The sequence below is a fragment of the Ursus arctos genome, unplaced genomic scaffold (assembly GCF_023065955.2).
Source record: "Ursus arctos isolate Adak ecotype North America unplaced genomic scaffold, UrsArc2.0 scaffold_25, whole genome shotgun sequence".
NCBI lineage: Eukaryota > Metazoa > Chordata > Mammalia > Carnivora > Ursidae > Ursus > Ursus arctos.
The window spans coordinates 14,153,607-14,177,036 of record NW_026622930.1 but is presented as its reverse complement, the minus strand read 5'-3'; the positions used below and the strand labels follow the sequence as shown (position 1 = coordinate 14,177,036).

Below are 23,430 nucleotides of genomic sequence, written 5' to 3'. Positions count from 1 at the left end.
CTCCCTCAGGCCCCCCTGACAGACTCTGGGGTGGTTTCCTTTGGGACATGAGACACTCTGAAAGGAAAACGGCCTTCAGATGCAAACTTGATCCAAAAGTGCAGAGTGAGCAAGGAGAGGATGCTGGGGAGGGGAGGGGAGGGGCGCAGTTCAGCACGACGGGCCCTCCAAGTGAAAGCCTGGGCCCAACACTATGCAAACGTGAGGAGTCATCAGCCATCAGCCAAGTAAGTGAGACCCAGCCCCTGTCTATGGCAAGCGAACCACTGAGAGCAGAGGGGGACACACAGAGGAATTTTACGACACAGGGTTACCCATCAAAGGGCCCCAACGAAAGCATAGGGCTTTCAAAGGAAAGACAAAATCAGTCTAGGGTGGCTCAGAGCCCACATTCAGAAAAGCTCTGTGGAGCATTCGTTTTGATGATGGACCTTAAAGGAGGTGCTACTTTGCACGTGGAGTCTGAGGGAGGCCTACACAGAGGCAACTGAGTGGGTAAGATGGGCCAACAACGGACATATTTGGGGAACAAATTTGGCTCAAGGAGACGGGAGGACCGGGGTGATGTCAGGCTGATGTGTGGGAGTCACGGAAGGTGCTTCTGCAGACAGCCGGAGAGGCACATTTTAGGAAATCAGTCTGGCAGTGGCTGATGGGTGGGTGGCAGTGGGAGGAGAAGTAGCAGGAAATTGGGAGGTGGCATCAACACTGGCACCTGTGAGGGGTCAAAGCTAGTGAGACACCCTAATCCAGGGCCGGAATTGGAGTAAGAAGGATGGAGGAAAGCAATTTCCCAAGGAAGAGTTCATGTGGCTCGGCAACTGACCTGATTCTTGGAAGCAGGGGAATGATGCCACCTGTTATTTATATCCCACTTATCAAGGCACTTTCCACACAGGATTTTGCATTTCATTCTAGAGGTAGACCAGTTAGCCTAGAAGCTAATGAACAAGTTGCTCACCACTTCCTTCTCCCCACCTTGCCCCACCTTTTTAGAACAAAAACGCTTCATTTGTCTTCATCTCCTTATGTGCAAAGAGACCAAGATCACTGGAGCCCAGAAGGAGAAGCTGGCACCCGGACTGGGGGTTCCTGGTACTTACTTTGACTTTTCTGAAGACCCAAACCAGGTGTATTGTCTTCACTATTTAGAGGCTGGGCCTCTCCATCCCAAGTGACCCCATGGGACCCAGGATGCACTTCCCACTCCTTAGGCAGGCTTTGCCCAGCGAGTGTCTCCCTTACCTCACAGCTGCTGTCATTCCAATGGGAGTGATGGGCAAAGGCCGGACTCCAGGAAACAGCCCGCGGCTCAGAACCCGTGCTCCATTTTGTATCACTCCTGGAGGAACTGGAAAAGCAAAAGGAAAAAGACAACACACAGTGAGTTCGACTGTGCAGATTTCTGTTTTGAGTCAGAAATTTTGGATACACCAGAGACAAAGAGAGAGAGAGAGAGAAAGCAAAAGAGAGAGAAAGTGATTATTATTGGCATAAAGAGTGAGCAGAGACAGAGAGAAATACGCGCGTGTGCGCGTGCGTGACACAAACACACGCACACAGAGAGGGAAAGAAAGACACCATGCCTGAAGAAAGAGATTCAGTCAGCCGTGTCAGACCACTACCTTACAATCAAATTATTGATGCACTGGTTTAAAAAAGGGTGAGTATTAAAAAATGGGTTTCAGGCATTATTCTCTTGCATTTATTAAATATAAGCTTTTATTTCCAGTCAGACCCTAACAAGATCTCAAGAACACTGACACAAATCTGACAGCAGTGACTAAACAAAAGCATTTCCTCATGCTTCTCCGGTCATGGTCAGAAGCTGAGAACACCTTTCTATTTGTCCTTAATCCAACAAGGGAAAAAGAAAGCCAAAATATTAGCAAAGCCGATTTTACAAAAGCTACTTGGCACCTCAGTGCTCATGACACAGCTCATGCTCACGAGATCCCTGCTGCGCAAGGAAAGACCCTTCCTCAGCGTGGCTGGAGTGGAGGGCTGGCAGGGAAGCTCTGGCTCCTGCCTCAGAATCACGCAGAGCCCACTCCGGAGGGCCCGCTTCCTCCTCCCTCGAAGCTTCGCCTGAGCACATCTCCTGAGAGTTCTCTCATCGTTCCACCTTCTAAATGCCCTTGTCCCTGGAGCAACGGTGAGCCAACCTTTTGCCAGTGACCATCAGATCCCGTCTGTTTCCATACAATCCCACAGGGGCCTCACACCTATCTGAGGAGTCACACATCACGGGAACCCCAGGAAATAATCCCCAGTAGTCCATCTTTTCCAACCTCCCAAACAGCCGTTCCGTTCGGTTCAAGCTAATACTCTAACTGTACTACCAGTTCTCCTCCAGGCGTCCACAGGGCCAGGCGCGCATCACAAAGTGAGAGCCCTGATGCAGGCCTTGGGGCCTTAGCTTTCGTCTTGGTTCCTCTTGTGCGACTTTGGGCAAGTTACCGAAATCTCTTCCTTCTCTGAACAGCGCCCTGAGTCCCCTGAGCTCTGGCTGTGTTCATACAGCCCCCGGCACAGTCTCATCCAGAGGCAAGGGGGATAACTCAGGACTTCTCAAACAAGGCCCATACCAAAAAGGCTCTAGAAAATTATACATTCAAAAATGAAAACCCTTCTGGATATTAAGCTTTTACAGTCCAGATTGAGTAGAATACTCTTTACAAAACACAAACATTACTCTCTACTCCTGTAATTCTTAGGCTTCCAAGGGCATGTTCATGTAAATATTCCAAACCTTTAACAAGACGTCCCTCATATAGGATGAATGTCCACTCCGGAATATGGGGTAATATTGTATAGACAGATTCCTTGAGAATTCTGTGGCTCTTGCTAATATTTTCGCTACCTTTTTTTCCTAGGTCTGTGTAAAGCTCTTGCCACTGGGTTTTCTAAAAGGGAGATGGGAGACAGAATTTAAACCAGTGCCCAAAGTCAGTACTACCAATGCTGTCCAGTGGTCCAGAATCTTCCCATTCTCTGAGCATATTTAACTGTGACAACAGGCTGAACTGGATCAGGAACTCTCACCCATGTCCCTTACCCTCAGCCTGATTTCAGACGGCAGATCGTCTGAGACAGGAGACTTACCAACTATCTCAGAAGCATGAAACCTGTATAATGGGATACTCTGGGTAAGTATCCTATTTTGCTTAGTTGATAAGTTCTAAGGAAGATTAGATTAACTGACTTACGTCACTGATTTCAAGACTCCTTGCAGAGCTACAAGACAGAGTGGGATCAGTGTAAGAGAGATATTCAGATCAAGGAAGAACACAGAGCTCAGAAATACGCCCAACAACACGCAGCCGCCTGCTTTCTGGCAGAAGTACCAAGACAGCACAATGGGGGAAACAGAGTTAGAACAACTGGAGATCCACTTGGGAAGAACTGAGCCTTGGTCCTTACCTCATGCCACACATGAAGTTAATGAGAAACGGATCACAGATGTAAACGCAGGAACTAAAATTATAAAACTTTTCAAAGAAAACATAGGAAGAATAATGCCCGTAATTGTCAAGGACAGATACGCAAAAATCAGCAGAGCTCTGGGGTTTGTAGACAGGTGCTTTGGGCTGTTCAAAAAGACAGGCTTTTTTACATCGGAAACCGGGGATGTACTGTATGGTGACTAACATAATATAATAAAAAATCATTAAAAAAAAAAAAGTTCAATAAAACAAACAAACAAAAAAAAACAAAAAAAAAAACCAAAAAGACAGGCTTTTGGTTTGTCTGTTTTGGGGATCGTGGCAAAGGGTTTTTCAGTTATTTTGCTGTACGGTAGTCTCTTCGAAATGGCCCGACAGCCACAGGCTCCGTTTAATTCTGATAATACTATTGAAGATATCAGTTACTACAGATCTTATCCAGAATAGCAAGCAAGTCTGACAGAAAGGACTACTTGTTAAAATAACTTAAAAATTTAAAATCGATACCACAGTTATAATTCTCAGCAGCAAAATTATTACAGTCCCATGTACAGATTGTATCGATTAATGGGCTAACATACCAAGTACCTGCTTAGGTATTCGATGAAGGGGACATGCGGTGGCCACAGTTAAGCGGACAGAGAGACCTAAGAGGCAAGGGAAATATACTATGGTCGGCGCTGGGGCAGGGGGTCTGCAGGCATGGAAGAATGGAAACACCTGACCCGAAGTAAAGGGTCCCTGGGAAGACTTCCCATAGGAAGTGCCATCAAAGGTGGCAAAGGCACACACAAGGCCTGGAAGTAATGACAATCGCCAATGCGCACAAGAACAAAAAGTAATTTTGCTAAAGCATATGACCCTCTGCAGGAATGAGGTGCTTCTGGGGCTTCACCCCATGGGTACTGCAGAAACCACTGAAGGGTTCTGAGCAGGAAAGTGGTCTAGAGTGTAGTGGCTGAGAGCCAGGCTCTGGTGTTGGGATGCCCTGGGTCTGTGTCCCACCTCTCTCATTTACTGCCTGTGTCCCCTGAGCGAGCCACTTCAGTAAGAGGATGGGGACAGAAATGGGATTTATCTCACAGAGTGGAGATTTAACTGAGTTAATAAAGGCGCTACTGTTTAGAAAATACGTCTTAGTCATCAATATCAGCATCGTCACCATCATCACCACCCTCAGAGCGTCCTGAGGCAGCCCGTGCTTTCTCCATTCCAGGGCAGCCAAAAGTCCGGAAGAACAGGAGGAGACAAACCGAACCGTGCTGGAAGAACTTAGCCATCTTCCTGGTCACAGAGCACAGCCGGAGGAGCAATGCCCGCTTTTACCGGCGCTTCTGCTCCCATTGTGCAAATCGTGTCAGAGTCACCCTGGGGGAAAAATGCCCGAAATACCTAAAATCCTGGGACAAAGACTGGGGTGCCCTGGAAAGTGAAGACAGCAGACAGGAGTCACAGAGCACAGGTTCTCTGGACTGTGGCACGGCCAGCGAGTCATTTGCCAGTCAAAGGAGAAAAGCAACCCCAAGGACACTGCCCCAAGCCCAGAGTCCTCTGCCCAAGCGCCCAGAACCTTTAAGGCCCAGGGGCATGCCCAACAGGAAGGGGAACAAAGAAAGGAGGCCAGTCCTCAGTGAGCACGGACTGGAGACCAGGGTCCTTTGACGCGCCTCAGCTCATTTCAGCCTCCAGGGAAGAAGTGTTCTGCAGTGGATAAGAGCACAAGCTCGGGGCAACATGGCCTCCATCCCTGCCAAAGTCTTGCCGACCACTAGCTCCACAGCTTTGGAAGAGCGCCTTAACTGTCCTGTGCCTCAGTTTCCTCACCTCTAAACTTGGCATAAACACAGCTCATAGGATTGTTTTGAATCTTAAATAGGAAGACTGATGTAAACTGGCCCATTCTATAAGTCCATCATCGCTATCTTTTTCATCCCTCCATCATCCCATCCCATCTCTCCAGCATCTTCTTACTAATTATCTATAAGGAACAGGACCTAAGGGGGGGCTGTCAAGACGGGGAAATTCTTCCAGCCTTTTATGCCTTTTGTAGTTCTCCCCAACTCTGCCTTCACCCACTAAAACATGTTCCTGATTAATGAAGTGTATTTACTTCAAAGAGAATCTCATGGACAAAGCTATCCCGCAGCATTAAAAGGCTTTCCCCGAGCTATTTCCTGAACCTCGCAAGACTTCTGGCACATCAACTAGGCTCTTCTCCTGACTCCTGGAGTTTGCTCTCAAATGAGCTGCAACTGAATGCTGCTTCTGCCAACCCTGGCACTTCTCAGTCCTTATCACTGGCAACGCTCTCCATGTTGGGATGGCGATGTGTTCATATTTGCGCACGGGCTGCCAGAAGCCAGCTGTGACACTTAACTATTCTCCCATCTTTCCTCCTTCCTGTCTCTATCCCCAAGCGTCAGGAATGAGGCTTCCGAAAAACGAATCACAGCCAGTCTAAAATGTCTGAGAAAGGCATTCTGAGGTCCATATTTAACTAGCCTTGGATCTGGGGGACTCCCAAGAAGCATGAATGTATTCCTCAGCCCTTTTCCCGTCAGCACGCCTATGTTTCCCTTCCTTTTCCTCTGTATTGCCCTCTGGGCAAACCAGAACACCTAAAGACCAAGCCCTTTACAACTAGCCCACCCCACCCAATGCACTGAAATTGGGACCTCGGCTCCAGCTGAGAAGGGATGTAGTGAGAAACTGGATATGTCTGTGGCTCTCACTGCAAAAGGCACAAGCCTCCAGCACCATCCTGTTCTGTTAGATCAATTCAATCTTCAGCTTTTATCCGCAAGAAGACACACATCTGAGATACTTGAGTTGCTGGTGGATAAGGGGCCAAGGACAGGAGCCCCCGAGTTCCCACTTCTTGCTGATCGAGCACTTTCTCTTATGTTAACAGAGTGACTCGACACTTCCTTATTTTTAACCAGGAAGAAAGGTACACACACACAGAGTTGAGCCAAGCAGCAATGCTCACCGTGATCTAAATGGGATCACCTTGAGAACCTAAAGACAAATTTCCCACCAGGCTCCGCCACCGTCAGCACTTCCCCATCCCAGCTTCCTCAGCTTCCCTCCTGACGCTCAGCTTCCTTGATTTTCACAGCTTCTAAAATTAACCTCTGAGCTCCTACTGCTGCCTTTGGAGGGCAGCCCTGGCTAACGCTACCAGAGGCCATAAGCTGAGCAGCAAGTGATTCCGATAATCCTTCCCTTTCCCGAAGTCGGCCTTTCCACCTGCTCACTTGGAAGGATGCTGGGGACGGGGCTGGAATGGGGGAGCTACGTGCTGGTTGCCTTTCTTCTCCGGTGCCTGGCCTGCTGGATACATATCCCACTTCGAGGCAGGGTGTGGAATGCCGCCTCCATCCCTCCCCTCTACTGTCCCATTTTGTTGTTTTGCTTATGATCCAGAGTTCCTCTCTGGGAATGTTCCAACTAGGGATTATATAAGCCTTTGAAGATGAGTAATGGTGATCTGACTTCATAACAATCCCTCCACTGGGGTTAAAGGTGAGTCCCAGGGCTTGTCAAAGGGAAACTGCAAAGCAGGTGCTTAAGAAGACTCTAAAAGCTGGACCTAGTCTCCGTAGCCACTTTTAATTGTGTATGGGGGGTAGGTGGATGGATCTGACTAGGAGCAGAATCCAAGGTTCAAGACGTAATGAGGCAGCAATGTCCTATGCCGGTTTTTCTGGAAGTAGGGTCCTAGAGTGCCTGCAAGACAGAATGGCACACCTTGTAGAGAGCTCCCCATGCTGCCGAGTGGCAAAGTCTGGAAAGAGTATCATCACCGGTGCTGCTGGCAGAGGGGACAAAGCACGAAGCCTGCCCTCTGGATTAGATGCACACAGCTGCCTCATGGTAAGTGAAGCATCGGAGAGGCTGAGGGGACCCACAGGGAGGCCAGCTCGGGCAATACACGGGGCAGGGGGAGTGGGTGGGGAGCTGAGCTCCCTTGGGGGCAGTGTGCGACCCTGCAAAGAAAAGGGGCTTGGCCGACTGGGATTCCCACCGGCCTCTTGAGAAGCTTGTTTTGTACGATCTACTCAGCTTGGACCGGATGGTGGCTGGTCTGCCAGCCCCGAGCTAGCTTTGCAGATGCCGGGCCCCAGGAGCATGAGAGGAAACAACCGAAGTGGATGCCATCTGGTGACCTTAAGTGGAGTGGCTCCGGAGGTCGACGGCAAAGGAAAAGCCTTTCAAGCCACCCGGGCCAGCCTCTTACTGCTGCAAGTGACAGCGGCAGACAGACTAGGCTGGTGGCCTCGGTTCCAACAGGGCTTCCGCATAGCCCAAGAGGGGAAAACAAGGGGCTATAAATAGCAGCACACGAGGAGGCTCTGTAAACAGCTCGGCCACAGCCCAGCCGGGGGCTGAACACAGTGAGCTCCGTGCAGACGCCAGTCCGTGCTCCCCACGCGTGGGCAGAGGGGCCGCCGGAGCCCGGCTGCCGCACACGCATCCACGCCGGACACACGCACACAGGTGCCACCAGGTGGGCCGCCCATCCTCCAGTGCTGCGGCTGGGGGGCTGCTGCCTCTGAACCTTTTGGCGAGGAATCACGTCCCACTTTTTCCAGGCCTCAGGAAAAGCTGTCAAGGCAGGGGGATGGCAGCACAAGGCATTCACCGAATCTCAGGAAAAGAACCATGACACAAGTAAAATGAAAACGAGGGGAGGGAGGGGAAGAGTGAAGCCAAGAGATGCTAAGAAAAGACCAAGGCCCCGGGGTGGAGACACACACCTCTGACTGGTTTACCGGGAGGCCGACCAGCGGCTGCCTGGCTTCCCAAGGGCGCACAGAGGACACTCAATGCAAGTTCACATCCTTCCTCCAGTCCTATTCCCATCTTCAGGGGCTTTACTCTGGCCTGTTGACCAGGCTCTAGCTGGACCACTAGGGGATTTTACTAGAGACTGGGGCCAGATGGGAAGGTGAATACAAAGATGGTGCTCCTACCCTCTCCCCTGTCCTTACATTGATTTCTTGGCTGCTCCTGCCAATAGGCCCCTCCTTCCATGACTTTTTGGGGACTCCTGATTCTTTCCGTCCTGGAAGGACCCTGGAGCCCCCTTCTTGGTGTGGGAATTGGCTGAGGCTGGATTTCTCAAAGTGGTTAGGATCGAGGTGGGAAGAAAGCCTTCTAAAAACGACCCTTCAGCTTCAACGCATAAACACTGAGCTTTCAAAACTCAAATTCAGTGTTTTCATATAAGTGAGACTATGGATACCTTGAAACAATAATTATTTATAGTTTGAGTGTTCTACTGAGGGAGTGGGGAGAAGTTCATTTAGCCACGAGAACATTAAAAACCATTAATTTGTCAACTAATCAAGATCAATCCTGTTTCTCTACCTGTGCTCAAGAATTCAGTAATAATGAGCTTTCATAGAAGCTGCTGGGAACCCCTTAATGACCAATCCCCTTGCCTCTTTCCCTCTTGACTCCATTATTTTGGTTCATCAAAAGCATCTCTCGAAGCCAAAAATCACTGCGCACATTGGCCGGGAGCTAAGGAAGACGCTGCTAAATCTTGCGCAGCTCTGACGAGAAAAGTATGTTTTCCTCACGACAAGTTATGCAACCTGATTTTGGAAACCCTTTCAGACCGTAACTTGATTACAATCTGGTCTGTACGCTTCCTGCCATGTCATCTGAGAACGGAGTTTTTTGTTTTGTTTTGTTTCAATTTCTCTGTCACTTCAAACATCATTTAAAAACCACATCACAGGGTAACTGCTAGTTACTGGACTGTACTAGTCATACCAGTGCTTAGCTTTGGTGTTTGCTTTTCGGCGGAGTGGGCAGCCTAACACTTCAACTGCTGTGGATCTGAGTTTAGCAAAGAAAGAATGGGAGCTCTGCACCTTCCGGAGCAGGTAATGGCAGCCCCTGGCAGAGGGACAAGTCTCTCCCAAGAACGTGTGGCCACATCTCTTGGGTCTTTTAAAAGAAGGATGGAAAAAGGATAGAGTCAAATTCCCCAAAGCTCTGGGGAAGGCTGTGACCCACGGAAGGCTGTGAAGGATGCTCTGGAATTCCACTCAGTCCACTATTCACAAGAGCACCCAAGAACGGATGTTCTCCAATATGGGGGATTTCCTTGACTCAGGAGGCCAGGCAGCCCTCAGGGAGCCAGAGGCCCCAACGAGCTAAAGGCCCAGCCCTAAGAATGAGCCAGGCAGGCCCCAGCCCCTGCAGGGTGTCATGGCGGGGTCTGCCGTGTCATCTTCGACCAGTGTGTTCCATCAATGGGAGGCTGCAATGCAGCAATGTCCTGAGCAGAGCCTGGCAAGTGAGTGGGCCATCTGCTCAACGGGGTTCTGGCTGGGGCTGAAGTGCGGGCAGAGGAACGAGATTCCAGTCAGCAAGTCCTCCTGCTGACTCCATTTAAAGTCATCACACGGGAAGAAGACCTTTCTAAAACCATGGTCATGTAGCTCCAGTGGTGGGGAAAAACATGAGGCGGTGGACAGAAGAGAAGTTCCAGGAAGGAAAAGCGCGGTCTCAAGCTTGACATTGCTCAATGGCCAACAGAAGGTGAAGACAGAAGCCCTGCTGAGCTAAATGAGGCCTGCCTTTCTCTATGACAGCTTGGAAGGCTGGTAGGGATGACACACGGGAGCACCCATGGCCCATTTCAAGGCCACTCTGAGCTCCTGCACACCCACCTTGCCACCTCTCTTCTCTAGCTGTAAAATGGTAGCCTGCTATTAATAAGGTCCCAGAAGGGAAAGAAATTTCTAGAAATGGGCACTGCTCAGTTTCATAACTGTTAAGCTGGCCCCACATAGCCTTGTCTAGCGGAAACTAACGCACAGGAACTACCCCTGCAGGAGAAAGGAAGTTCGCTCCACTGGGACTCATCATGGGGTCCTCTTCCCTTCCCCCAAGTCTTAAGCCCTGAGATTATATAAAAACTTCGTCATCTTGGAAACACACCTATGCATTCATTCATACATATGCATGGCTGCATGTTTATACGCATATGCATGTAATCATGCACTGTGGTAGTTTTAAAAGTCTACAAGGGAAGTTCTACTTGAGCATTAGTTCTTCCTATGGCCTGGTATATAAATGAGAAGGTTAAGTTCACAAACTATGGTGCTGTAGGCTATAGAAATATCTACTCACAACCTGCTTGTATCTCAGGGGGAGTATTCAAAAGCATCATGGCACTGGCAGCATCAATGTCAGGATCTGGAAAAATCAACCAATAAATAACATTATTTACAACGGGGCGGGTGTGTGTGTGTGTTTTTCCCCCTGCAAGTTACAGTTTATGAAAGCAACAGAGAAAAAAAAATCCAGGAACTAGATGAGTTATCCCAAAGGTGACTTTCTTCCCATGTGGATTTGAGAGGAAGGAAGGTATTCTAGAATGAGATTTAAGGGGGCAGGTTGGTAAATTTTCAGACAAAGCATGGTCCCCTCCTCATTTCGTTAATTTCGTAATTTGCACTGTACATATACAGCTCTGACCTATGCACCCCTGCAGTTTGCACCCCTGGCACAGGGGAGAGTGGAGTGTGGTGACAATAGCAAGTTTAGCTGCAGGAATCTTTGATTAACTGGGGAAGCTCACAGCACTAAGAAGAGAAAGCCTTAAGTATACCTGCATCTGGTAAGATACAAACAAGACGTCGGGTCATTTCCATCTGTCAGCAGAATGTAAATTGTGTTTTACGAGACTGGGTGCGCGCACAGTGGTGGTGGAGATGGCGAAGACATTAAAAAAAAACCTCACTTAAAATATAACGAAAAAATTAAAGTTATGATGTCGAGGGCACAATGTTGGCTTCCACATCCATTACTGCTTTTAATATGGGACCAAAAAAAAAATACTCATCACTTCGTTGCTATAATTCTTAATAGGTTTCTGAATCTTTACTGATCCACCAGTTGACAGATGGCAGGTTATATAGAGACAGAGAAAAATATTATCCTTTTATAACTAAATTCATTTTCCTCTGAGAAACAGCAGCGCTGCTATGGAAATGAAAGTTGCCATGGCAACAGTAAACAACCCCCAAGAATGGTCACTGAATAGGCTGAAAAGAACATCTGCCCCAGCGCAGCGTCCCAGCTGCCCTGGGGCGAAATTCGCTAATAGTGCGGTGATGCCGCGTGACAGAAGCTGCCGCCTGTGCCCTGTCCAAATAAATGAAGTGTGCAATTGAAGTCGACATCAAAATGCCTGCCCTTGCAGATTACTACCTCTGTGTCCGCTAAACCCAATGACTAATGATGGGGGGACGGGGGGCTCGCACTTGTCAGTTTTTGTACAAATTACATACCAAAAATTCAATTTACTACTAATGGCTCCATGGCACTTTATTTTGGGTATTATGCTAGGAAATGACTTTTTTACTGTTTAAAAAGTACATTTTTCATACTTTATATGTGCAGTTTAATTCCAAGGGAGTAATGTGATGCAGTATAAAGCCCCACAGCGATTAATAATAAAGATGACGCTGGTTCTAGAAGACGATGTCTCAAAAAAAGGTGATGAGTGGGGGGGAGGAAAGGGACTTTACTCTGCAGTCCTTTTTCGATTTTGCCTGCAGGAGGCCTGTTACTTACACTCAATAATGGAGTGAAGGTTTATTTTAATAGCATGTTGTATGAGAAACAGGTAAATTAACTTATTTGGCAACTCCCGGGGTGAAATTCCTAAAACAGTCATCGCTCCCCCCTGATATTAAAAAATATATATATTTTATATATATATATATAATATTTATATAAATATATGTTAGTTGAACTGAAAGACTTAAGGTCCCACTCAGTGGCTCCCAGGGTGCCTGCTGTCCCTGTGCCCTTGTCTGCCCACACAGCCTATTGCCAAGAAGCAGGCCTCAGAGCTTCTGGAAGATGCTGTGGAGGGACGGAGGCCTTCTCCCACCTTTTGGAAAGGGACCCTTCCTCTCTCAGGGCTGAGAAAACACACCTGTCTCTCAGCAGAGCAAAGGTTCCTTACCATCTTCGAGAACACAAGTGTGGAGGGCAACCCAGGGTTGGCCAGGCTGCATGGCCCCCACCTCCTCAGGTGACTCTTACCCAGACTTTTCCTCAACAACCAGGAGGTTCGATGGGGACAGAACAAGAGGAAATACAGGTAAAAAATCAGGGGTCTTTTCCTATTTATTTCCCCAGAAAATGAAACAAAGTGGTTCTTTATTCTTCAAAAACACGCAGGACCATAGGAAGAAGGTGCAAAGGGCCACAGACAGACATAAGAAACAAGAAAGGAGGCGGAGAAAGAGAACTTCCGAAGGAAAAGAGCACCATCAGCACCCACATGATTTTCACAGAACCTAAGGGGCAACGTGCTTCAGACCCACAAAACATTACCATGACCGCCACCCCCATCCCAGCTGAGCCAAATCAACACATCACCTAAGTGAAAACGGGATGTTTTAGGACAAGTCCCCTAATCCTTCCTTCCACCCAACCAGATGTGCCATGCCTGAGGCCTCCACAGAGATTCCCTTGCCACCTTGGCCCTCCCGCCGGTCTCCAGGCATTTGGGGAAGGGGCCACACCCAGTCCTGCCGTGATCTCATTCATGATCAATTCCTACAGCCCTACTCTTCATTCTGAATGGACCAGCTCCTGTGTGGTCTAAGCCCAAACATTCAGCCCTGTGGGCAGAATGGAAGGGAGGGCAAGGCATGGGCTGCCCTCCTCTTGACATCTTGGCAGTTAGAATCAGCAAACACTCGAAGTGCAACGGTCTGAGCAAATGTCATTCTATGTTCACTGTGTGCACACTGGCATCACGGTGGGGCTATCCTGTCCCCAGGGAGACACGGGCAGAGCCTCCTGGGAGTACAGTTCGATGAATTTCATACCAGGGTTTACCATCATCAGAAGAAGACAGCACAACCAAGATACAGATTTCCATCGCCCCAAAGTTTCCTTGTGCCCCTTGCAGTTCTACCCGCCCTTGCCTCGGGCAACTCCTGGTTTGCTTCCTCTCTCTCCCTGATGTGGCGCCAGCAGCTCACGCCTTATTCCTTCCATTACTGAGCAGTATTCTGACCTACGGACAGAACTACGCTTTGTTTACCCGTGTGCCTACCGATGGACATTTCAGCTGCTTCCAGCCTGGGATCTTACAGAAGCCCCTCTGAGCCTCTGCATCTATCTTTGGTGAACATGCTTTCACTTCCCCTGGGCAGCTGCTGGGAAGAGCATGTTTAACTTTACAGGGGACCGACAAACTCTCTTCCAAGGAGGCCAGACCATGTATGAGAACTCCAGTTGTTCCACGCTTTTGTCAATACGTGAAACTGTCAAGCTTTTAAAACTTCCCCTGTTCTCGTAGCTGTGTAGTGTTCATTCACTATGGTTTTAATCTTTATTTCCCTAATGACAAATGATGTTGAGCGTCTCTTTACGTGCTTAATGGCCACTGGTGTATCTTCTCTGGTGAACATTCTGTTCAAGACTGTGCCCACTGCTTAACTGGGTTTTTAACCCAATTGTCAAGTTGTAAAGCTCCTTAAACATTCCGATAGAAGTTCTCTGCGATATATTTTTTTCCTCAGGCCATGGCTTAGCTGTTCAGTTTCTTAATAATGTCGAGTGTTACATTTTTATGAAGTCCAATGTATGAATTTCTTTTACAACTCAATGTTTTGTTTGCCCCAACTAAGAAATCTTTGCCTACCCCAAAGTTGCAAAGGTTTCCCTCCTGAGCACCTTCTTTTTGAGGCTCAAGCGTTAGTGTCACATGACCTGGGCTCCGTACTCAGATTTATAGGTAAATGAAAATGGAAGTCATCAACCAGAACCTTCTTCATCGCATAGGCTGGTGAAGCACAGACCTCCTAGAACTGTACAGATCAACATCCAAGGAGCCGCTTGGGCTCCAGGTGGGCTGGGGGACACCAGGCGGCCTGAGAGACGACTGGTCAGCCACATTTCTGCGGAAAAAGGACTCTCGGATGAGCCGCTAAACATCTGTCATGCTCTTACACTCGTCACACCCTGACATCCCGTGTGTGCTTCAGAGCTGACAACCTGCCACCTCTCCTCTCCAAAGAGGTGCTACAATGCTCATTCACCTACCCGTTATTTCTTACCGTTTTTTTCCCTTTTTAAGCAAATATGAAGGTAGTGCGTTAAGAAAAAACATACACGAGGTGGCTATAATTTGAGAAATCGATGTCTTCCCCATAGACCCATTCCCAGAGTCACACGGTCTCCCACAGATGTCCAGGAGTCGGTATCCAAATACGGACATTCAGGTGAGCTCACCAATGGGAGGTATTTATACTCACACACATGTACTGACTCTTTACAAACCAGTTCATATGGGAAATACTTTTCTGCAATTTTTTTCCCTTCAAGTTTTCACTAGATAACACATCTTGGCAACCTTTCATATTTTTATATACATTATCTGAAGTTTTCTGTGGTGACTTTTTCATGCATAGAAACAAGCCATACTGTTGGGACTGACATTCTCTTCTCTTTAGGCTGCAGACTACTGGGAGAGCCAACACAAAACATCTGGAACCTGTGCCCAGCACACTGCTGCTGTCTACAAATCCTGAGGCCCTGAAGACACGGCCTCAAGCACAGCAACCACCCCCCCAACCGGTCCTCCTTCCCCACGTCCCCATTCCTCAGAGGATGCAGCGTGGCCCATTCCCTCCCTTCCCGGCCTGCTCGCAGCTCTTACTTCCTCAACCTCTCTCTGGGGCTCACCCCCACTCTCTACCTTAGGTAAGTGTTACTTTTTGTGAGCACACTCTGGGTTTCCCTGAAAGAGTCCACTCTCCATGGTCAGGAGAGGCCAAGGGTGGCTTACATCTTTAGAGAGGAGAGGCTTTCTGATGGAAGCTTTTAACTAGGACGCTTTTGATCAAAGACACGGGTCTTGGGAGTTTTTTGGCTGGAGAGGTTTCAGGCGACGGATGAGCCAACTGTTTTGGGGGCAAGGGGATGCTTCTGCCCTGGAGGCATGGCTGATTCTGAAGGAGAAAAGGCCCAGGACGAGATGCAGGGGAGGGTGAGCAGTGGGCTGACTGCATGGGATTCTCCCTGGGCTTAAAAGAGAGGTTCTTTGCCCAAATGGTTCAATCCAGCTTATCAGCACCGAGGAAGATATTTTGGTCAGGAACTGTTTTTAGGAATGAAGATCCACTCGGCAGGAGTACCCTTCCCACGCTGCCTCTCTGGGGCACTGGGGTGAGGGGCACGTGAGAATAAAGAAGCATCATCCTCTTTAGTTTTGGAGAGGAGGGTCTTCCCCAAGTACCTAATTCAGCATCCTCATGCAGAAACCCCAAGTCATTTACCACTGCTTACTTCAGAACGTCAGGTATGCCATCAAGGATGCTTAGTAAAGTTATGACCATCCTTAAAATGGGAGCCAATCTCAACCCCGGATTAAAAAAATTTCCTCCTCTGCTCATGCTTCAGTAACAAATGTTACTTATCCTCTGGGCCTGTTCCCAGGGCCCCATTTCAATTTTCATCTTTAATGTGGTTGTCTTATCACATTGCCTCTTCTCTGCAGTACGAGACAGAAAAAACGGCCACACATCTCAAAAATGCTCTCAAATCCGCTTCTCGTGAAGGTACACACACAATTACATTACGCTACAGTGAGAGAAATAGGTAACAAAGTTTCTAGAACCAATGGTTCAGCTTTTTAGATGAAAAAATATATATTGCACTTCATTTTCCCAAAATGTAGAGGCGGCTTCTTAGAGGCACGGGGATGGGGAGGGAGAGTGAGGTGGGAAGTTAGTACTTTTGTAAAAATTTATTTATTTTTAAATAAGCTCTAGGCGCAGTGTGGGGCTTGAACTCATGACTCTGAGATCAAGAGTTGCATGCTTTACCAACTGTGCCAGCCAGGTGTCCCAGGGCATAAACCTCTTGATGTGCAGTGGAATCCCCTGGAAACTCCAGAAAACCCAATGTCAGCCCCCCGCCCCCGACAACACTGAGTTTTGTAAAAATTCACCAGGGCAGTCTGTTGTGTAAGAAAGGTGAAGAACCACCTTTACTAGTAGCAAATCAGGGCATATGGATGCCACCCAAAGAAGCCCACTGAGGATGACAAGTGCTCCCCAGAAACCTGTTATCATCTGTAACATCACTAGATCTCTTTGCTCTGAAACATCTTTATCCACTTTCTGCAACGCTGCACGAGTGCCACATCTGAAAGTACTTGGTTAATCCATGAAAAGGGAGAAAAGAAAATACTTGGGGTAACTTTTAGGGCCAAGGAGACAAGAAAGAGATGAAACAAGCAAAGCAAGCAAGCAAGCAAATAAATAAATCCCAATAAGGTATAGATTTCCAGGAGGAATTCTGGATCTGCCTGATTTCATCTATGTACACTCCATATACTAAGTAAGTGGTTCTCCGTCAGGGACAGTTTTGTACCGCTTCCCTCCAAGGGCACATGACAGTGTCTGGAGACATTTTTGATGGTCATGACTGGGCAGGAGGGGAGGGTGCCCCTGGCATCTTGTGGGTAGAGCCCAGGGGTGCTGCTGCTCTACGTCCTACAGTGTACAGGACAGGACAGCCCCCCCCCCCCGGGAATTTTCCAGTCCCAAATGCGAGCAGTGCTGAGGCTGACAAACTCTGTACTAAGCTTATGTGTACATGTGCTGTGGTCAAGAAAAGCAGGTTTTTTGAATCAAATGATCTCAGACAGTACACATCAAAAATAAGCGGATATGAAATTTACTTTGTTGTTGCTGTCTTTTTTTTTTTTCCTTTTTGCCAAGTCCCTAGGCCTAGGTTAAGAGAAAGGATATCTATGTTTGTGGCTTTGAAACCACTGAGGTAGGGAGTGGCACGCTTTGGCCACTGTTGCAATCAATCAAGATATCTCTAACAGCAGCCTCTGATCTCAAAGGTAGCAGCACAGGGGAGCACTGTCAGAGCTACTGAGGTCATTTACCACGAATATTTCTTTCACTTCCCTGTTGGCTGAAGGTTCTTAAGACCCGGTATTCACTACAGGTAGGAAATGCAAACATTTGAGGGGTTCACACAGCCAGATTGTGGGGGGGGGGGTGGCACCACAAAGACCAGTGGACAATCTTCACAATGGATGGGATTTTAGGGAATAAAAACCTCAAAGACTGACTTCAAGTGGCAACTTTAAAAATCATGTTTATGATGGAAGTTTGAGCTAGAGAACACCAGAAGTGTCCCCTCTCCAAGAAACAGAGTCCAAGAAAACCCCAAACTCTTGCTACTCTGAAGAAATGAGGCAAGTTGAAAGTAACAAAGCAAGTTGAACCTAACAGTTGTTTTTGCAACAGAACAGAATCTAAATTAAGCTGAGGGCATAGGGGGTGAATGATCAGTAAGTGCATTTTGAGTATTATTAGGCTCCCATTCACACATCTTCTGATTCTTTCCCAGCTTAAAAGCAGTGACTGGTGAACTCTAAAGGAGGGATGTATCAGCTCTCTGCAAATTAGGAACACATTTATCCAAGTCAGTTCCCATTCTAACTTGTGTAAATTGCCCATTTATTGCCCCTAATCCCATTTCATGTGGAAGGGGATTGAGGAAAAGGCTCTGGATGATAAGGGCAGAGCTCAGGGTGCACCCAGGGCTGGGAGTCAGATGACAAGGGTCCTCTCTGAGTCAATCACTGTCACTGAGTCACTGTCACTGCTGCTTCTCTGCATGAAAAGTAAAAGCAAGATCATGGACACTCCCCACGGCAGATGCTTCCAGCTTGTTTTCTCCGAGCAATGAGAAACGCCTTGATGTGGATGTCTGCTGGGTCTCTTCATTCAAATGTCCCCTACGCTTCTGCGTTTCTGAGAGGTCTGTGTTTCACTGTCTGTCTTTCCAAATCTGTGCTTCCGAGCCCTTTCCTGGGGGCAGAGGAGGGTCCGCACCGCCCTCTGGCACTGTCACTCCAATACCTCTTTTATCCAACATTCCTAATTTCCCTACTGACGTACGTTTACCTCTTTAATATCTCTGACCAGTTGGTGGAAGTTTTTCTAGCAGCAACCTGGGAGCAAATGGAAAGGAACCACATGGATCCAGGGTGACAGTATGAAGGGTCTAAAATTCTAGAACTTGAGGACCAGGGTAAAGGTGACAGGAGACCCAGAGCAGGGTATGGCTTCTGTCCTAGGAGTCATAACCATTTTTAAGGGGCAAGGAAAGGAGTGTTGGTTTGGTTCTGTTTGGCTCATTCACCTGTGCTGCAGCCGCTTGTCTGTGATGGGGTAAAAAAAAAATTTGTTTTTGTTAACTTCTTGGAGGTGAATGAGAAACTGTGTATTCCTCGCAGGTGCCCTTCCCCTCTCACCTCATTCAGCTGTAAGTTCACTTACTGCATCCTCTGATTTTTGCATCCCTGGAGATGCTGTAACCCATAGCCAGGGGGGACATCTGGGGATTTCGGAAAGGGGATTCCGACACTGGGAGGGAGGACTACAGGGAGTTAATGCTGAAGCCCTCTAGACTCTGGAACTGTTTTTGCTTTGAAAACATCCTGCCTGGTCCTGGCTTCTTCAACCAGTGATGGAGCCAAAGTCCACCACTAAGCTGGGACCTGGAATGGGGGCTCTCATGAGAGCCCTGAAAACTGAGCCATACTGATGTCTCAGTGAAGAAGGATGTCAGAGGAGAAGCCAGTGATAGAACCAGGCCCAGAAATCCACAAGACAGGAACCAAAAGCCGGTGGGGCAGTCAGAGCACCAGAGGACAGACAGGACCCGCCACTGCCAAGAAGTGTTGGGGAGCACCAGGGTGTCCATCTTTAGTCCTCTTTTCCCTCTCCACACTGTCAGCTCACCTTTCCCAACCACCACTTCTCCCCACCTATGGGAAGATCCATTCCTGCCCAGTCCCCACCCTGGAAGCCACTTCCTCCTCTAGTCAAGGTCACTGGGCTGCAGGCAAGCCCGGCACACTCTCCCCCACCACTCCAGCTGTTCTCCTGGCAGCCTGCCTCCCACCCAGCAGTGCAGGCTTGCTGGTGCTGACAATTGAATATTTCCATTTGCACGGCATCTTCAATGAGGTCTGTCTTCAACTGGGTAGACGTGCAAAGCCTCTTTTTCCAGAAGCCAAGATCCCATCTCAGAGTGACACTGGCAGGTGTGTTAGTGAGAGTGACTATCATTCACGACCCTGATGTCTGAATTCCAAGGCACAAATCAGCTGCTTGCCCGGCTTGCAGTTAGTTGCCTTCCTCCCTAAGATGCAACAAAGACCCGGAGGGAAGAACTCTGAACACAAGGCTCACTTTGTCTGGGAATGAATCTATTACGCTGACTTACAAGAATTTCAAAAGGGACCACGGAAACATTGATTTTCCTAGTTCTGACAGTAGACTGTCATCAGACAGACATGTTAGAACTAAAGCTTACCCCGTGCCTTCTGCACAAACGTCTACGATACTGAATCAGACACACTGCCTGTGTAATGGGCTAGCATTTGTATGTGCCCATGCCTAAACAGTTACTCATCTGAGATGATCTCTTCATTGCAAGTTTTTCCTACGCTGAAATCAACTTCCTTACTTAAGAGCTCCTTCTCAAACACCTAGAAGGGAAGACCACCACAACTCCACAGCGAACCCCATGGCAGCGAGATTCTATGGTGTGGGTAATGGTTAGGCTCTCCATCTGGGAGCGACCCTCAGCATTTTCCTTTACTACTCCAAGACCAGTCAGAGGGTCTTCCAAGAACCCATCTACAGTCACAGGGCATGGATGGGTGTATGGAGAACAAATAAAAAAATAATTCATCTGTTTACAACCCATTGAGTAATTAGTTACAGTATCCCCGGAAAGGGTGCCCCAAGAGGCTGGAAGCAGAGAATGCAGGAAGGAGAGATTCACAACTGGACGCAGCATGGAGGGGAAGGAAGTTCAGAGGAATGTGTAGCTGCCCACCTTGACCCTCTGTGCCTGTATCGTGCGGACGTGAGTTCAAGTACATATGGCAGAATCCCCCCCACTCTGCCACAACTGATTTTCAAATGAAACTATTAGTATGTTCTCTGGGGAGAAGCCAGTCTATCCAAGGCCCAGAACGGCTCTCCCCACCACCGAACCCTGTATCTGTGGCAACAGAGGGAGACCGGTCCGCCAGGTCTGCACGTGTAGGGCAGCAGAACCGGCGCCTGACCCAGTGTCGTGTGAGAAAATGGACAAGGAAGCCAGCCCACGGGAAGTCATACTCTGGGAAGGCCGAGTATGACAGTGAGGAGGAGGGCAGGGCAGGACGCTCGAAAGCTCCCACCACGGTCTTCAGCTTCTTCTCCAGCTAGTCAGGAGGTCCCCGTCTGTCCAGAGGGCCCCAGGGCAGGAAGCTGATGGAGAGTGCACCAGGGAGGCAGGGGACCTCCGCCTGCCTTTAGCTCTCAGAAAGCAAACGGCTCTCTGGCCACCCTGCTCCCAAATGAAAGTCAGAAGAATTTATTACTAAAACATAGTTACTTAAATCCTGCTTGGGGCATCTTATCAAGAGATCAGAAGGAAATACAGATACAACCAGGCGGCCTTACACACACACACACACACACACACACACACACACACTCTCTACAATCATCCGTTGACATCTGCAGGCAAGTGGGTCCTTGAAAGCCTTCTCTTTCTCCCTTAGACGCCTGAGCTTCAGATACAAAGAGGAACCAAAAGACGTGGAAGCACATTCCCCATCACAGACTGGGAGGGCCTTATTCCCGCTTCGGGGCGGTTCGAGTATGGTCTTGATAGGGAATGATGCTCCATGCTGCCAGTGCATCCCCTTGGCTATTCTTCCAAAGTGAACTGCGGCTGCTGATTCTTAGGATTACCAGTCAGTGAGCTCTGTCTGGGCCTCAGTTTTAATGCTTACCCTTTTACACTTTCCGGTCTAATCATCTCCACCCCGCCCCCCAAATACATTAGGAAAAAAAAAAAAAGATTAAAGCAAATCTGACGCTTGGTATATATTTTTTTAATCTTTGTGTAGATCTCTGAAACACATTTATTTGGAAACAATCTAGATTATGAAAAATAAAAATAAAGCACCAACAAAGCACTTCTTTTCCTTTATCCTACAGGGTAACTTCCCTTAATGTCTGTCTCAAACCTGGCTCCTGGGATGTCCTGAACCTTTTAGGGGTTGCAGAGTCAGTGGGTACACTGTGGAGGCTGTAATAATATAATGGTTATTAATTCTGTTTCCACTGAATAGTGCATACCTCAGCTGCGTACAAAGACACATGGGCAGCCCCACCCATCGTTGAGAACAAAAAACATCATTAAACCGATAATCAGCAAATCCTTTCAGATCCAGTTCAAAATGGACACGCAGACTCAAGATTAAGGCTATAAGTAAAGGCATCACGAACATAAAAGGATTAAGCTTTCCACATTTTAAGCACTACATGGTGCTACTGGAAGAGAAACGAGGAGGAGCCCTGAACTCAGAGAGTCCACAGGTCAGGAGGTTGGGAATGACTAGCTTGGGTTTAAAATTTAGTCCAACCATAAAGCAATGAGCTGATCTTCTGGTGGGCGAATGGGAAATCTGTTCTGAAGACAATCCCCACGGAAGTCTCCAGAACGGTTTTTGGGAATGGCTGCAACCCTGAAACTAGCATTGTGGTTGTAAGGAGTCTACTTTGAAGGATCCCCCTTTCTGGGGGTGGGGGGAGGGAGAGCTGTGTTTGATTAAAAAAAACAAAAACAAAAACTGTGCTTCTTACTTTCCAGCCCCATAGCATAAGTGGTTAAAACACTGAGTACATAAAAATACGAAGCGAGTATAATGTGGCATGAAGTAGGCCCAAGCGCTGAGGGCAAGAGCTCGGTCATGGAAGCATGCTTTTAAAAGAGGTGAGTTCAGGCCAAACCTGATGTCCTCTTGCGGATGCTATGTACTCAGTCCAGAACTATAAATGTTAAGCCAAATAAAGGTTTTCAGTGTGTGTCTGGGGCATACCTGTTTTTGCAAAAAATCAAGAGAGAGGACAATCGCCAGACAGTATGATTAACAGACCTGGGTAGACTCTAAAGGTAAAAGTGACAAAAGGCGACGGTGTGGTCGGGGAAGGTCTGTTTCCACTGGGGCTGCGGCAAGGACAAAACCATCTGGAGACAGCTTTGCAGGTCAGCCCAGCAAACTGGTGGATCAGGTTACTTCGTGAGAGCAGCTGAGTTCATTCCCTTACCATGAGATGCATATTTCACCTTTCAATAGGAAAAAAGTTCCAGCAGGGATGATGCAAGCAAAACTGCACAAAGACTACTGGAAGACAGAAAAGGCAAGGTCTATCAACCGCCCCTGAGCCGGCGCCTGTGGCTCTCTCACTCTTGCAAGACTCTTCTAGGAAGGGGTTCAGCACATCTTCGCTAAGCCTGAGGCCTGCCTGGGAGTCTTCAGGCGCTGGTTGTGCCGGAGCTCAGAGTGGCCACTGTCCTTTCAAAGTAAGGGCTCTGGGGAAGGGGGAGGAGTGGAGGAGTGGAGGAGACGGGAACTCAAACCAATGATCGTTGTCAAGCATATCCAGGCTTTCCCAGTTCATATTCTGAAGAAACCCAAAAAGCCTGTTTCTGCAAGCTCTTACCACCGAGACCCTTGGCGATGGGCACTCAGCTCGCCCTTCAAGGCCAGACAGGCACAAGCTGAGACAGGGCCACCAGCCCGCTGTCCCCTCAAATGATTACTGCTCCAGAGAATGTGCACCTGCCGTGAGGCAAGCCAGGGTGCAGAAGCCAGAGGTAAGGACAGAAGAGACACCCCAGAAATCGGGGCTTTGGCTTGAATTATGATGGAGAGAAAATGCCAGGTGGCCTTCGTCCCTCCCCTTCCCCTGTATTTATTTCTCACTCTGCTTCTCCTAGGTAAGAAAAAGAACTGGTTTTGAAAAGGTTCTTGCTTTTGAAACAGAAATGCTCTTCACAGAGCCAATCTGACCTGAGACCGAACTCATATATTCAACACAGTCTTCTTTGA

At 48.2% G+C, this 23,430-nt stretch overlaps 1 protein-coding gene across 29 annotated transcripts in view; it reads right to left on the bottom strand.

Moving 5' to 3' along the window:
- The window catches only part of FOXN3 (forkhead box N3), a 384,586-nt gene that overhangs the window by 20,588 nt on the left and 340,568 nt on the right, over positions 1-23,430 (bottom strand). For 14 of the 29 annotated variants that reach the window (XM_048219823.2, XM_044389973.3, XM_026515474.4 and 11 more), the window contains 2 exons: positions 10,599-10,664; positions 1,246-1,351 (listed from right to left, as the gene is read on the bottom strand). In XM_048219823.2, the coding sequence (XP_048075780.2) occupies positions 1,246-1,351; positions 10,599-10,664 (172 nt within the window). The remainder of the gene's footprint in view (positions 1-1,245; positions 1,352-10,598; positions 10,665-23,430) is intronic. The other 15 variants (XM_048219835.2, XM_048219839.2, XM_044389978.3 and 12 more) reach the window with 2 other exon arrangements.